General features: G+C 50.7%; 2 protein-coding genes across 11 annotated transcripts in view; both read left to right on the top strand.

The window, feature by feature from the left end:
* CPNE1 (copine 1) overlaps positions 1-3,766 on the top strand; it is a 45,272-nt gene extending 41,506 nt beyond the window's left edge. For all 9 annotated transcript variants that reach the window (XM_075769136.1, XM_075769134.1, XM_075769129.1 and 6 more), the window contains 2 exons: positions 1,580-1,816; positions 2,582-3,766. In XM_075769136.1, the coding sequence (XP_075625251.1) occupies positions 1,580-1,816; positions 2,582-2,698 (354 nt within the window). In that variant the 3' untranslated portion in view covers positions 2,699-3,766. The remainder of the gene's footprint in view (positions 1-1,579; positions 1,817-2,581) is intronic.
* Positions 3,767-7,473: 3,707 nt separating this feature from the next.
* The window catches only part of LOC104639950 (fer-1-like protein 4), a 47,722-nt gene continuing 40,753 nt past the window's right edge, over positions 7,474-14,442 (top strand). For both annotated transcript variants that reach the window (XM_075768793.1, XM_075768792.1), the window contains exons 1-4: positions 7,474-7,622; positions 7,741-7,796; positions 8,542-8,630; positions 10,474-10,573. In XM_075768793.1, the coding sequence (XP_075624908.1) occupies positions 7,544-7,622; positions 7,741-7,796; positions 8,542-8,630; positions 10,474-10,573 (324 nt within the window). In that variant the 5' untranslated portion in view covers positions 7,474-7,543. The remainder of the gene's footprint in view (positions 7,623-7,740; positions 7,797-8,541; positions 8,631-10,473; positions 10,574-14,442) is intronic.

Raw genomic sequence — 14,442 nt, 5'->3', positions numbered from 1 at the left:
TTGGCAGACATTGATGCTAGTTTCCATTCCTCAAGTGATATTTATTTCTCTTTTTCATGGTTTGCTGGCATTGTATTTACTATTGAAGTATACAGGGGTGCTGTGTTGGCTTTTAGACCAGTTGGACTCTGTCAGCAGCTGCCTCACTCTAACCTCTCTTGCCAGGCTCCATCACCTGTAGGGAATGCATTCAGTATAAAGGGGCCCTATAGATTTTATTCCGCACAGTTTTACTCTCAAGAACGTACACAAAAGACCACCTCCAAGACAAATATCAGAGGGCTCGACTGTCTGTCCCACTGCGGTGGCAATCAGAATCAGGATATCTAGAGGGCCAAATTAATGAAGGAGACTGAGAACTCTTAAATCAGTGTGCTAATTGCATTGCAGAGCTTCTGTGCTACCCTACAGTTGTGCCACATCTCTCTTTTGTGTGCTTGCATGGCCATGGCTGCTGTTAAAATTTAAGTCCATTTCTTTAAACTTCATTCCTTTTGCTTAAGGATGAAGGACTCATATTCCTGATAGACTTAACTGATTCCATTTTGACAGACCAGTCAGAAGGAATTTTGATATACTCTCTGGTTCTTGCTTTATGGTCTCGCTGTGTCAGTATTTTTGGTTCTACTTATGTTTATGTGTGTGGAATCCGTTTCCCACACTGAGGTGCTTGGTCTAGGGAGATCCATTTCTTACATTTCTGAGGGTATTTTTTATTCTTCCCAATACTTGGGGGAATCTTCTTATTTCTCTTTATATGTTAAATATCTCTATTTTTTCTTGCAGATGAATAACTATTTAAATAAAGAATCTGTCGGTAATGGGGTACAACCATAGTAACACTTATACTAACTGGATTTTGGAAATGGAAAGTCAGTTTTCTTTTCATTGGGTGTCTCTTTTTTTTTTTTTTCATTTTAAGTTGGTAGATAGCTGCTATAAAGCCGTGGTTGGTCATTTCAGACCCAGGTACTAAACCCTGGCCTCTGGAAAAGGAAGGAAATATTAAACACTTTCCTAATGTGTTGGTTTGGTGTATTTTTTCTTTCTAGAAAAGCTCCTGTATTCTTCCCCTCTTGTTATCTCTAGAGTGTCTTTGTGTCATGACACCTGTCACTGCTGTATTTTGAGATTTCTAATGCTTATAATTTAAATTATTGGTAACTAAAAAAGAAAGCTTTTTGGGTTACACTCCAGGGATATTAAATATTAAACTTCAGCCTTTTTGAGAGGTCAGTGAGTAAAGCAGCATCCATCAGTGAATTTTGTGTGCAGCTTTGTTGATTTAGTAGTACTATGCTCATCTCTGGTACTTTCTGCCAGTTGATGTAATTGTTCTTTATAAATTGAATTTAAGCCTCTCTTTTTTTTTTTTTTCTAGTACAGGGAAAATCTGAAGCGCACAATGAAGGGTGTTAGTGCATGGGAATAAACATAAGTTTCCTGAATGTTTTGGTTTTGTCTTTTCCACAGTACCATCTGATCTCTTTCTTAGAGTAAGAAATTGCTCCATTTGCCTTCAGTGATGGGAGCTTTGGTGTTGAACCTCCCTAACTGGGTGCTTTCTAATGTTTTTCAGCAATATTTTATCTTGCTGATCATCACAGATGGAGAGATCACTGATCTGGACCAAACTAGGCAAGCAATTGTTAATGCCTCTAAGCTGCCCATGTCCATCATTATTGTTGGAGTTGGTGAAGCTGATTTCAGAGCTATGGAGTTCCTTGATGGAGACAACGGTGTCCTGAAGTCCCCAACCGGAGAGCCAGCTGCACGAGACATCGTCCAATTCGTGCCTTTCCGACAGTTCAAAAATGTAAGTTGCCTTTAACTTCAGAAGAGTCCTGGTCCCAGTATATATGCAGTTATTTCATCTGAAAAATGAGCATGGGTCTAGGCAAGGCAGCAAGCTGCATGCTCAGAGTGCTGTCCAAGCTGCTTGTTCCCATGGAGAGTTGAGATGTTTGCTTCTGTGTTTGACGCTGTGTGCCTTGTCGCAGCTTTTCTTAAAAAGCTCTTGTTGTGTCATTGATTTAGTATACTATCTCTTGGCTATTGCAGAGTTAAAGGAGATGTTTTCTCTCCTGGAATGAAAATATTTAGGCAAGGAACTGAGATCATATTGTCAGTCTCTGATGTTGAGTCCCATGAGTGATTTAAGCTGAGATAAGTCTTCACTGCTGTTGAAAGCAGTCCTGTCATTCTCCAGCTCCTCCCTACTTCCAATGTTGGCACCAGCATTCATCCACATTGCACAGTGATTTGGGTTTGAAGAGTGGAGTCAAATGAAAACCCAAAATAAGAGAAATTGGTAGTGGCTGGGGCAGTTTCCCACCCAGATCAGGGCCATGTAAAGGCTGTGTGAACCTGGGCTTGAGGTGCGAGCAGTGCACAGGTGGGAACAAGGGATTTTCTGAGACTGACTGGAATTGCTCCTAAAACTGCAGCAAGAACTCTTGAAATGGGGAGTGAGATGTCTCAGGTAGGGGGCTGCACTCTGGATTCTGTAAGAGTTTATCACTGGGCTGATAAATCCTTTCTTGGCAATATTTCTAATTTATTCTCCCTGTTCTCCTTGCAGGCTCCCCGGGAAGCTCTTTCCCAGATGGTTCTGGCTGAAGTGCCCAAGCAGGTGGTGGCGTACTACAAATGGCAGGGATGGCCGCCTGTGAAACCGCCGGAAATAAAGATGATGTAGATTGGAGCCTGACCCTGGCCACCCATATCGCTGGGGTGAAGAGAGCTGTCTGCACCCACACTCTCCCTTGCACACTGTGGGTGTTTGGTGCCTTGAGGTTGTACCGTTGACACTAATTCTCTTACCTGCTTGTGCTCTGTGTCTTTGATCTTTCCTGTTCCTAATCGGAAGAAATGTAAATATGGAAAAAACACAACTGCTGGCAGTTTTTGTCACAGCAAAATAGACCTGGTTGGTTTTCCACCTTGTGGCAGTGACACGTGATACCATGCATCATTGCTTGACACGGCCCATCCGCTGCTTGGTGTTGGTGTGGGCACACGCACAGAGCTGCTCAGGGAGCACTGCTTCAATGCTGAGCCTGGGAGAGAAGCGTTGCAGTTGTGTTTACTGTGATATAGCGTGTTCCTTGGTAAGTTTTTTCCTTCAATCAAGCTGCCTTGGGAATGGGGACCCTTCTGTACTGGTTGGTACCAAAGTCTGTTGGTTGGATGCCTGAGGTAGTTCCCGTTGTGCCTTCATAAAGTGCCAGTATATTTTTATATGTAGAGGTTTATTTTTAAATTTCAGTGACCATACTTTGCAATCTTTTTTTTTTAATCACGTTTTTCTATTAGCAAAAATTGCTTCTGTGATGGCCTCTTGCTTGGAGCCATTGTTGCAATTTAAGAACACTGCACTTTGCTTATTTATGGGACGATTAATGAGGATTAATCATTAGTTAATTGGGGGGGGTGGATTAATGAGTCACATTAAGGTGACTTTGAAAATTCAGCAACTGGAAACATTGAAATTAAGAAGCTTTGAGCGATTTCTTTGTGTCACAGAAGTTATGAAATGAATCAGTAACTATCTGTGGAACTTCAAGGAGATGCTTCCCTGACCTCAATGTGAAGTGTGTGTTACATGGTCTGGGGACTGTAGGCACGTGATAGCAAAGCACAATTGTTGTGAGGGACCAGAGTTGATAGTTCATTTAAAAATAGAGATAAAGAAACTTGGGCTTGTCATTGCACTACAAGTGGTCATCACTTTCAGTTTCATAAATAAATAATCTGCTTTGATTTACCCTAACTTGTCTGGGCTCTTATTCCCTTCCTAGGCTTTGCCTTTTGCTTTCCAGCAATGTGGATGTTTTGGTTTATGGAAGGTCTTTGCTATAGTACTAGCCTGGTGGTGATGCAGCATCTGAGTTAGCCTACATTGAATGGGATCATTTGCAAAAGCAGAACAAGTTGTCCATCGTCATCAGTTCTGTTACCTGTTAATCGCTAAGACTGCTGAATGTGTATCCTGCAGTAAGATCAGCAGTTTGTTTACTGTGAAATTATGAAAGAACTTGTTGGTTCTACCAGGTAAACCAGGAAATGGTGAGAGTGCATTGGAAGACTGCCCTGGTGACTCAGGCGGTGACACCGGTAGGTTACAAACCTGTGTGAAAGCAGAACCTGGGTTTGAATCCAGATCCTCAAGTAGACTGGTTGTTCTGGATGGTGTCTGCCACCAAACTAGCCCACAGCTTGTGTTTGAAGGGCCATGGGTCTAGGACCACTGCTGAGCAAAGATGAATTTGTGCAAGTTTTTTTTATTCAAACCTAGTTTTGACCACGATGTGTTCTCCCCTGTTTCACAGGCAGCAGACAGCTTCCTCTAGAGACAGCTGGGCTGTCTCTCCTGAAATACTCCCATCATCTAGCCTGCAGCACCCAATTTTCTTGCACTTGCTTAGATTCTTGAAGGAAACCAAACAACCTCTCTTCTTGAGTGGCTGCCTAAACTAAAATGTGTTAGAAGTGTGGGAGAGAGGGAGGAAAACTGCCAAGTCCTCTCTGAGAAGCTGCACTGTGGTTGAGAGCATCCTCTACTGATGTTTTCAGCTGCTTACAACCTGTAGGCAGAGCTCTCCATCCCTGTGTTACACATACAAGCAAACCTAAGGTTGTTGTTTTGTGTATGTGAGTGTATCTTTTTTTTTTCTTTTTCATAAAGTGTTCTTTAAAGGGTGTTTCCAGCAGTAGTTTTGAAGGCTCACCAATGCCCTGTTTGGACCAGGGAATACTGGTAGCAGTGTGTAGTGCTTTGCTTCAGTGAATGGTTTCTTTGGCAAGATGTCAGAAGCACGTTGGGACGTTCCAGCCTTGCGGGGGCAGAAGATGAGCTCTGAGATGGCAGCATGCGTAGTGGGAAACCCATTTTACCTCTCCTTTTTAAACCTCTGCCAGTTCCCACTCAAGAGAGCAAATCCTCCATCTCTCTGCCCTGGCTATGCGGAGTGGAGTCGCTGTCTGCAGCTAGCTGAGGTGTCTCCAGGTGCTGGACTCATAGATGGTAGGAGACACCTACCCTGTTTTGGGGAGGAAGAGGCCAAGACACGGTAGAGGCAGGTCAGAGGAAGTTTTCCCCCCTGTGGGGGCACAGCAGAATGTGGAGGAGATGCTGTTCACCCACTGGTAAGTGGCTGAGATTGAATGAGCAAAGGGGCACGAGTCCCGTGGTTGTCACCTGAGAACAAGAGCTGCACGGATGTGGGCCCAGGGGGGGTCAAGCTGGGAAGCTGCTGAACTGGGACAGCAGAGTTTTGACTGTTTTCTCTCATTGTTGACTCCCCAGGGCTCCTGGTTTTGGAGGCAGTGAAGACGCCTGCTGGGCGCTTTGGGGAGAGGCTGGGAGGTACCTCTCCTCGTGCCTTGTACCGCCCTGGGTGTAGCTGGAATGCGGATTTACAGCATGGTTGTTGCTTTAGGTAGATGAGAGCTCAGGTTTGAGCTCAGGTTTTCCTCCTCGGGAGAACATGCTGTTGTCGCCCAGTGCTGGTGCATGCTCTCCGTCATCCCAATCGCACTCTCACTTTTTCTCCACGGTAAGCACGAGGAATACCCCAGAAGTCTCTTTACCCTGGCCTTGGCCAAGATTGAGCCAAACACCTTGTACCTGTGATCCCCAAAGGTATTTCAGCCTCAGGGCTTTGTATAAATCAAAAGCTATTGCATGTGGGAGCGTTCCCACCTGGCAATAAATAGTGGTGATGTTTCATGCCAGACTATGCCGTGCCACGCCACCTGATGGCTCCCTCCTCTATGAGAGGGATTGCTCCGTCCCCCTTCTTTGCCCAGGCAGCTTGTCAGGCTAAGGGCCCTGCTTGGGGTCTAAAATGTTTGATTCCCCCAGGGACTGTTTCACCAAAACTGAGGCACCATCTTCAGGTGGAAGCAAGCGAGGGGTCTGCTCCAGGTGTTCAAGGAAGCCACACAAACTCCACTGGGAGATGATGGCTTTTGATCAGCTTTGAGCAAATACTTGATCCACCCATCAGCAGCACACTTCGGTGGTCTGAATGTCTCATTAAACAGCCTAAATTGCACCCCTAGCCCCCTTGCAGCCATGACTGGGTGTGGGGTCAGCACACTGAGCTTTCTGTGGTGCCCTAAACGGATTGGCTCTCTCATTTGGGTTCACAAAAGTGGTGCTGAATGCTGCCGGCCTGCTAAGGTTTGTCGCTGCACTGTGAAGTGGCATCCTCCCCTCTGCGGCTTGTTAGCAGTGCCACCGGCGCTGCTTCGTGAGTGCTCCAGGAAGCTCTTGTGTAAGAGGGAGATAAGGGGAATAACTGCAGGGCTTGCTTCGAAGCAGTGTGGCATTGCACAGGCATGATTCACTCCTTGCTGTTTGCAGAGCTGGTTTAGCCACCCTGGTCTGCTGCATGGCACCCTGTACTGTGTGTGTGGATGCTGGTGTTTGGTGCTGGGTGTTGAGGACAGCCGGGACAGCCAGACCCCCAGGAGGAGGAAGAAATGCTTTCCAAACCCTGCTGAGCTCATGACTGTATGACTGCTTTAATCTGGCCTAAATCTGTGATCTGGAAGGGCTCCAGCATCTCTCATTTACCAGTTCTCGTGCAGGTGAGATGAGCTGGATCAGGCCAAGCCAGTGAGTGCAAAGGTGAGCGCAGCTGGCTCCTAGCATGGCATGCCCCAGGTCTGCCTCCTGCACCCTCCTGGCTGTGAGGGGCCGGTGCTGGCCCCTGCGGAGCAGCTGCAGCTCCTACCCTGTCATCCGTGGATTTCGGTGCCTGTGTCTGTCCTGCTGAGAGCTAGTACCTGGGCTGCAGCCTCTGTGCCCAGGAGGTCCTCTGGTGTCCCACCTACACCAGCTTAGCTCCTCTGGTCCCTCGTGTTACCGTGCTCCAGTGTGGGACAGGTGTGAGGTGAGCGGGGGCTGCCCCTCCCAGCATGGGTTCCTGGCATCAGGCCAAACCTTGCTTGTCAGAGGAGGCAGCTCAGCTGCCTTCCCTTCCCCACCCTCCCTCTGTTTGCTTTGTAAGGTTTTAACCACGGAAGCTGTGATTTTGTGCTGGAGAAGCCACAGGGCTGGGAAAGAGCAGAGCTGTGCTCCTGTCCTCGCCAGTCTCCCCCCTAGTCCCGGCTTTGGAAGCCCCTGTCCCCCCAGGGCGTCAGGCTTGCCCTGAAGCGAGGCTGCGTCATGGCTCCGCTGGGGCATTTTCTCTTCTCCTTCCTCGCCGGCCCTGGGCAGGCAGAGTGCCCATCGCTGCGCTCCCGGCTCTGGCCGATGCCGTCGGGGTGTGGCCGCGGCAGGGCCTAGGGCCGACAGCCGCGAAGAGCTGCCCTCCGCCCGCCTGGGACCATCCCCTGCCCACAGCCAGCGCGGTGCCCCAGGGCTGAGGAAGGCGGAGCAGCCGGGGCTGCCTTCCCCCCCCCCCCCGTGTCCGCCAGGCCCGTGGGGCGCCAGGGGCGGGGAGCGGGCGGCCGAACCGGCCGGGCGAGCCGGGGCTGAGTCACTCCGGGCGGACCGGGGCCGAGCGGGGCAGCGCTGCCCGCCACCGGCTCCATGGCGCTCAGCGTCGGCGTCCGGCGCCTCTCCCGGCTGCCGGGCAGCGGCGAGCGGCAGGTGCAGCTCAGCTTCCGAGGTGGGCGCCGGGTGGGGTGGAGGGAGGGACGGGGACTGCCGTCCCGCGGCGGGCGGGCAGGGCCGGTGCGGGCCGCGCTGCCCCGCCGGCACCTCACGCATCCCCTGTCCTTCCCGAGGCTTCACCCAGAAGACGAGGAAGATCCGCTGCGGCCCGGAGGCCGTCTTCGGGGAGGTGAGGGCGAACCGGCGGGGTGTGCGGGGCTCCGGGGCTCCTCCGCAGGCGTCGTCCGTGGGCCGGGGATTGGACGCGGCAGCGTCTCGGTCGGTGCCTCGTGGGGCGGGAGCGGTGGCGGGGGAGCAGGGACAGGCTGGGGGCCGGGAAGCGTTCCTCCTGGCGCCCGTCTTGCCCGTCACGGCCCCGAAGCCCGTCAGAACCCGGCCGTACCGAGCTGCCCCGCTGCCGCCTGCGGGAGGGAGGGAAGGACCGGCGGCAGGACGGGCCCTGCCCTCTCGCCAGCCGCAAGGCAGCCGGCCACCTCGGGGTCAGGTGAATCGCGGCCTCGGAGTGCAGCTTTGCGATGTGCTGGAGCCCGATGGCTCCCAGCCCCGGGTGATTGCTTCTCCCTGAGCGCCTCTGCACCTTCCCATGCCTGTCTCACCCCACAGCCTGCCATCTCAGGGACCTCAGCGTGCAGAAGCGTCCTCCTCTTTCCAGGGCTATGATGGTCTGGCTTCTTTGGCAGCTGACCTGTGGCTCTGTGGTCCCGAGGGGCTCTGGCTCCCCCCCCCTCCCCGTTCCTTGCTCTGTTCTTAGCTGCAGGGTCTGCCATGGCCATCAGGAAAAAGTACCTTCCCCTGCAGCAGCTTTGTGTCATGCTCCTTGGTTCGGTCACCTTGCAGAGACCAACCAACCACCAAACATGGGAAAGTGTGTCTGGGAATGAATTGTCATCTCTTCTTGCTCTGTTTGTTTGTAGCTCTTTCATTGGCCCCACTACGGGAAGCTCGTTGTGGGAGAGATGCTGTCTGTTAAGGTTTACAACTGCAGCAAGGTTTTCAGTGACAGGTAGGTCCTTTGGTTGTTGGGGTGACCAGCAGAGGTGGGGGAAGAGACATGCTGGGCTTTAGATTTTCTACTGGGAGTACAAAATGTTTAGTGGAAACTTGATGGAAGGCAGATGAGCAGGATACAAGTTATAGAAGAGCTGGTTGTTCTGCTGGGCAGCAGTGCTGTATATATTAAGGTAAATAAAGGGAATGATTTAGTTGTGCTAGCAGTAATGAAGACTACCTAAGGATCCAGATCGGACCCCTGGGTGGGACAAAGGTAAAATAGCGCCCTAAAAAGTAGAGCTACAAGGGCAGGACTTGTAGCTGAGTGGGGACCTGCTCTCACCCTGTAGATCCACATGGTGACCATGACCATGCTGCACCCAAGTTCAACATGCCTATCAGCTGGGAAAAGCCCTGAGCCCGTGGTAGTATGGTTTAGCCTTTAAAAAAGACAACAATTTAAATTTAAAGGATCAGCCAGAATTTAAAATGCTTCTAGCTGTCACAGACACAATACTGTGAACTCAGCAGCTATTCCAGCAGTTGTAAAATGCTTCAGGGAAACCCAAGAGTACAGGTGACAGAATGAGTAGTGGTGGTGGAGGAAGCAAGGGAGCAGCGGCACCTTCCATGACGTGTGAAAGATGAGGATGCGGGGAAGGGTGCCAGCTCTGATAAGCAAAATGTAAGAACTGAAGGAAAATCAACAGGAACAACTGTCTAGAGGCAGCTAATAATACAAACCTTTTCAAAGCCATCACTTCGCAAGTCTGCCAGAGAGGGTGTGGAGGAAACAAATGAGTATAGCACAGGCAAAACACTTAAAGCCAGAGCAGAAAATGTAGCTGAACTTCATGTCACTGTTTACTGAATGCTTTCCTTATGGTAGCTGGATCAGAGGAATTGTCTCCAACTGAAATGTCAATAGAAACAGCTATAGGACAAATAAATAAAACAGTAACAAATTACCAGGACCTAATGGCACTAGGCAAAGAAGTCCAATGGGAAATGGCTGGACTGGCACTGGCAGCATCTGTCCACACACCTCCGCTGCTGGGGAGCAGAGGAATGGCAGGTGACAGACATTACAGTTTGAAAGCAGTTGGTCAACACACTGGGATGATAAAAAATAGAGAGCGTGGAAGGACAGAAGGGAATAATTTGTATCAATCTGTGGTCTCTGGACTTCTGCATGTGCAGCCTTTCTGTGCCAGCAGCACCGAGCTGGAAAAGCTGGAGAGGAGGGGGATGAGCAGAGAGACTCCTTCCTCAGGGGTAGGAGACGAGACAGACTCTGTGTCTCAGAGAAGAGGAAGGTGAGAGGGGATACACAGCTCGCAGCTGAAATGGTGGTGACTGGGGAATGATTCTTCCTGTCTCAGTCCTGGGCAGGCAGTGAAATGCTCTGATGGTGGCTTCCACAGGCAGCAGGAAGATCTGCTTCACACAGGGCTTAGCTCAGCTGCCGGCAGAGCTGCCACAGGGAGACAGAGGCCAATGTACAAACAGGCTCCAGACAGCAGTAACACACGGTGGGGTTAGGAGCGGCTGAATGCAGCCCTGCACACGTTACTGCCGCTTGCAGGGAGCCAGATGACCCTTCCCAGGGAGAAGCCCCTTTGGAGTAGATAAATTTTGGCATGACTGGGGTGGAGGCATGACCAGGTGCAGGGTCAGTGCCTCTTGGGTATTTCGGCTGCCAGACTCCCTGTGGAAAGCGCTGCAGCAGTTCGCTGCCTTCACCACAGCTCGGAGAGGCTGTGAGCAGGAGAATGGAGATCCTGGTGCTCTCTTCCCCCAGGATGTAGGTACTGGTGCTACATGCAGTATTGCTGCAGCTTCTGGTTTTGTTCCAGGCTTCTCGGTACCCTTGTTCTTAGCCTTCAGCACCTGATGATGTCCGGGAGGCTGATTCTCCGGGAGGCCCTCGTTGACAGGAACCACAGAGTCACTGGTGTAAGTCCTCCATGGGCGGCTTTGTGGGAAACCTTGTGTGGCTCTTCCCAGGTGGATTTGGGGCTGAGGGGGACTCCAAGGTGCTGCTTTGAACCTGGGAGCGCTGCAGTGTTTGTGCCCTCTCTGTGCAGGGGTAAAGCCATTTCACACCCATCAAGTGGTTCTAGGAGCATCCAGAAGTGCCTGGGCTGGGCTGGGGGCCTCAGAGACCTGCTAAGGGCCTGGATGAACAAGAGGAAGGCTTAGTAAAGCCTCCCCAGTTCTGGATGATGGATGTAGGAGGTGATATTTCATCTGTTTCCTGCACCACACTGTGCATGGGCATGGGCTGCTGCAGGGTGTGAAGCAGAGGGGAGCTGACAGGGTAAGGCTGAAGGTGGCAGTGTGCCTCGGGACCCTCAGTGAGCTTTTGGGTTAAACACCAGTGCTAACCAGATGGCTTAGTGATGGTCTGGGGCAGAGTGAGTGGCTCTGACACCTGCCTGCCCATCTGCTCTGCGCCGTACGTCCCACTCCCCTCCTGCCCTGGCGTCAGGGCTCACTGGACCCTTTGTGCCAGTGGAAAATGAACGTGACCCAAAACCGAACTGTTTCCTGAGTGTGCTGGCATGGTTCAGCAAGTGCTGGACAACCAGGGCTCGGTGCCAGCGCTGCGGGCAGGGCCAGGAAGCAGAGGCAGACAGCCCTGTGATGTCCTGTGCCCCTGTTTGCCCTTCCCATGGACAATCTGACTCAGTCCCGCAGCGGCACATGGGATGCGGCTTTGTGGCCACCAGACCACAAGCCTGAGTGGCACAGTCACAGCTTTCCTGTGTTGCTGAGCTGGCTGGATCAGGAAGCAGGTCCAGGTGGAAATAACATTTCCAGGATGATTTTTATTCCAATGCAGCTCACTGTGTAAACGTTTGTGGCAGCAAAGGGGCAGGGACCCTTTGGCAGCGCTCCACGCTGGCAATGGTTTGAGGGGACTGAGCTAGGGGCACTTACGCTGCTGTAAGGTTAGAGCTGCTCTGCAGTTCAACCCTTTGCCCCTGGCTGCCTCTTCCCCTGTGTTAACAGCAGCACTCGTGCTGGTGAGACCCTCCAACCAAAAACCAACCCCATTAATTTTTGCCAGGTCAGTTTTTGATAGTGCAGCCTTGGCTGCACAAGGGCTGTGGGGGATGGAAACGGGGTAGGCAAGACTGGATGCCCATCCAAGAGCAGCCCAAGATCCTCTCCTTCAGCTCAGCTGGGAAGAGACACATCCCCAAGGGAGAGAGGCTGTTTCAACTGCTGCTCCTTTAGCAAAGTGGGAACAAAGGCCTTCCTGCTGTTCCAAATCCTGTTCTTCTCTGGGTTATTTGCACCCCTTTTTTCTCTTGGTGGTTTGAAGGGTTTTTTCGAGAGCCTCAGTTATTCACCCAGCTTTATCTCAGGCTTCTGCATTCATCCAGCCTTTGCTGCTGCCCTTCCCAGCCACTGTACCACTGCTTTCTTGGGCTCTATTTCTCTGCCCAGAAACACGTGTTTTCCAGGGACTGAGCTCAGAAGCCCATTTGTACATCCCCCTCAGCCTACTGAGAAGTGACCTCCTCCACGGCTGCGATTTTGGCCTCTGCTGGGAAATTCTTTTGCGTTTGTGTTGGTTTGAGCTCAGGCTGGTCACCTGAAGGACAAGTGTTTTCAGACCTGTGCTGGCTGTGCCGATACCCAATGTGCCCCATACTTTCTGTCCGTCCTTCTTCATCACCAGCGCTGAGTCGATGTCTCTTGTGATGCAGGCTCTGGGTGTGCTTATGGCTTCTGTGGTGTTTTAAACCAGGCTGTCATGCCTGGGTGTCCTGGTTTTCTGCTAGGATAGAGTTAATTTTCACAAGAGGCTGGGAGGGGACACACCCAGGACAGCTGACCCAAACTAACCAAAGGGGTATTCCATACCATATAATGTCATGCTTATTATATAAAGGGTGAAGCTGACCGGGGAGGAGTTGCTGCTCGGGGACTGGCTGGGCATCAGTTTCTGGGTGGTGAGCACATTGCATTGTGTATCACGGCTTTGTCTATTCCTTTTTAAGTGCTGTTGTTGTTACTTTCCTTTTCCTTTGCTGCCCCAGTAAACTCTCCTTACCCCAAACCATGAGTTTTACCTTTTTCTTCCAATTCTCCTCCCATCCCATCGGAGGGAGGACTGAGTGAGCGACCACATGGTGCTCAGCTGCTGGCTGGGACTGAACCATGACAGTCTTTTTTGGTGCCCAGCATGGGGCAGGAAGGGTTCAGATAAGGACAGACCTGACCAGAGCGTGTTATAACAAAGTTGTTATAGGCATTTATTATATTAGCTAAATAGTCGCTGGTCACAATGGCATTTTGTTTGGTCACATGGCTGTGGTATGTAAACCCTGCTCTAAGTATTCCCTGCGGTGCTGTTTATCACCTCTGGGACAGGGGTCTGGATTCTCATTTTGCTCTACTGTGTGATATCAACTTATGATAACATCAATGGTCATGAGGTTAAGCTGGTATTTGTATGGGGCCTTGCTGTCATGCCTGTACCTCAGATGACATCTCTTGGAATTGATGAACAATCACACCCAATCTATGGGGAAGACAGGGGAGGATAGTTTCCCCGGCTCTTTCACCTCCCCTTTTCCCTTCAGGCTGTTCACAGCAGCTTTTGAGAATTCTGAATACCCTTGGGATGTTCAAGCCAGCATGTTCCTATTGCTAGGTCTCCTGAATGCATTTCAAGTATTGTTTAGAGTTACAAAAAATTGTTTTAAGAATACTACCCAGAAATCTGCCTGGGTGCACCACCTAATTGGGGTGGCATGGCATGTGGGAGAGTATGGGCACATATCTAGAGACCTTCTCACCCCCAGTGGTTTGGAACTTCACTCCTGAACAACTGCAGGACCCTGATGAAGTGATAGAATATTTGAAAGGAAAATGCTGTGGCTATTCCAAGGAGGCACAACTTACTGTGCTGTGCTGGGCCCTGGCCACTATCTACCAAACACAATCACAAAAGGGGATTCTTCCAGGAAAAATGCCGCTCCAGTCTCCAGTGAGCAGTTCCCTAGACAGAGTAGAAGGGCTGGTCTTACTTATGTCCCTCCGGAAGGGATTTCTAAGACATTTTTACAAGAAGTGAGTAACGAATGCGATGAGCAGGCTTAGAGGGGCCCTGCCTCCAGGTGGAGGACGGGGACAACCGGGTTTATTGGACTGTGTGGATCCGATGGCCTGGCACATCAGACCCACAGGAGTACAAGGCTCTAGTGGGTTAAAGGAGAAGCTGCTGCCTGAGCATTCTCTCTCTCTCTCTCTCTCTCTCACACACACACACACACACACACACTCTCTCTCTCACACTTATTCTTGGGTGTGCTTCCTCCTTCTTCAGGCTCGACCCTAGGTGTCCTGCAGCAGAGTCTTGGGTGTTGGATTTTATAAAATAGTTAATGTAATTGACAGGTGCAGCAGCAAGAAGAGCCTGGGCTGGGTGCCTCCAAAGAGAGGGACTCAGAACAAAGAAATCCCAGGGCAATTATACACTTGGGACCCATACACCCATCCTTCACGTGCCCTTCATGCACTGTCCACGCATCCTGGTGGTTTTTGTTCTGGGGTCTTCTAATATCTGTTTGGATTCTTTTTCTGTGTCCAGGCAGGCAGGCTCTTATCTTGTTGACTTGCAGTTTCAGCTGAGGGTTTGAGCCTCCTTGTCTTCTGGTTTACACTCCTTGTGTACCTGCACTCGCTGGCAGAACATGGAGAACTGGAGTCCCAGACTTGGGAAAAACACTACTAAAATATCAGTGTGATATCAAAACACTTTCCCATTCTAAAAGACTAAACACAGCACTGTACCAGCTACTAAGAAT

Source organism: Balearica regulorum, chromosome 16, assembly GCF_011004875.1.
Source record: "Balearica regulorum gibbericeps isolate bBalReg1 chromosome 16, bBalReg1.pri, whole genome shotgun sequence".
NCBI classification, from domain to species: Eukaryota; Metazoa; Chordata; class Aves; order Gruiformes; family Gruidae; genus Balearica; species Balearica regulorum.
Note: the sequence above shows the minus strand (reverse complement) of the source record. Positions and strands in the feature narration are given on the sequence as shown.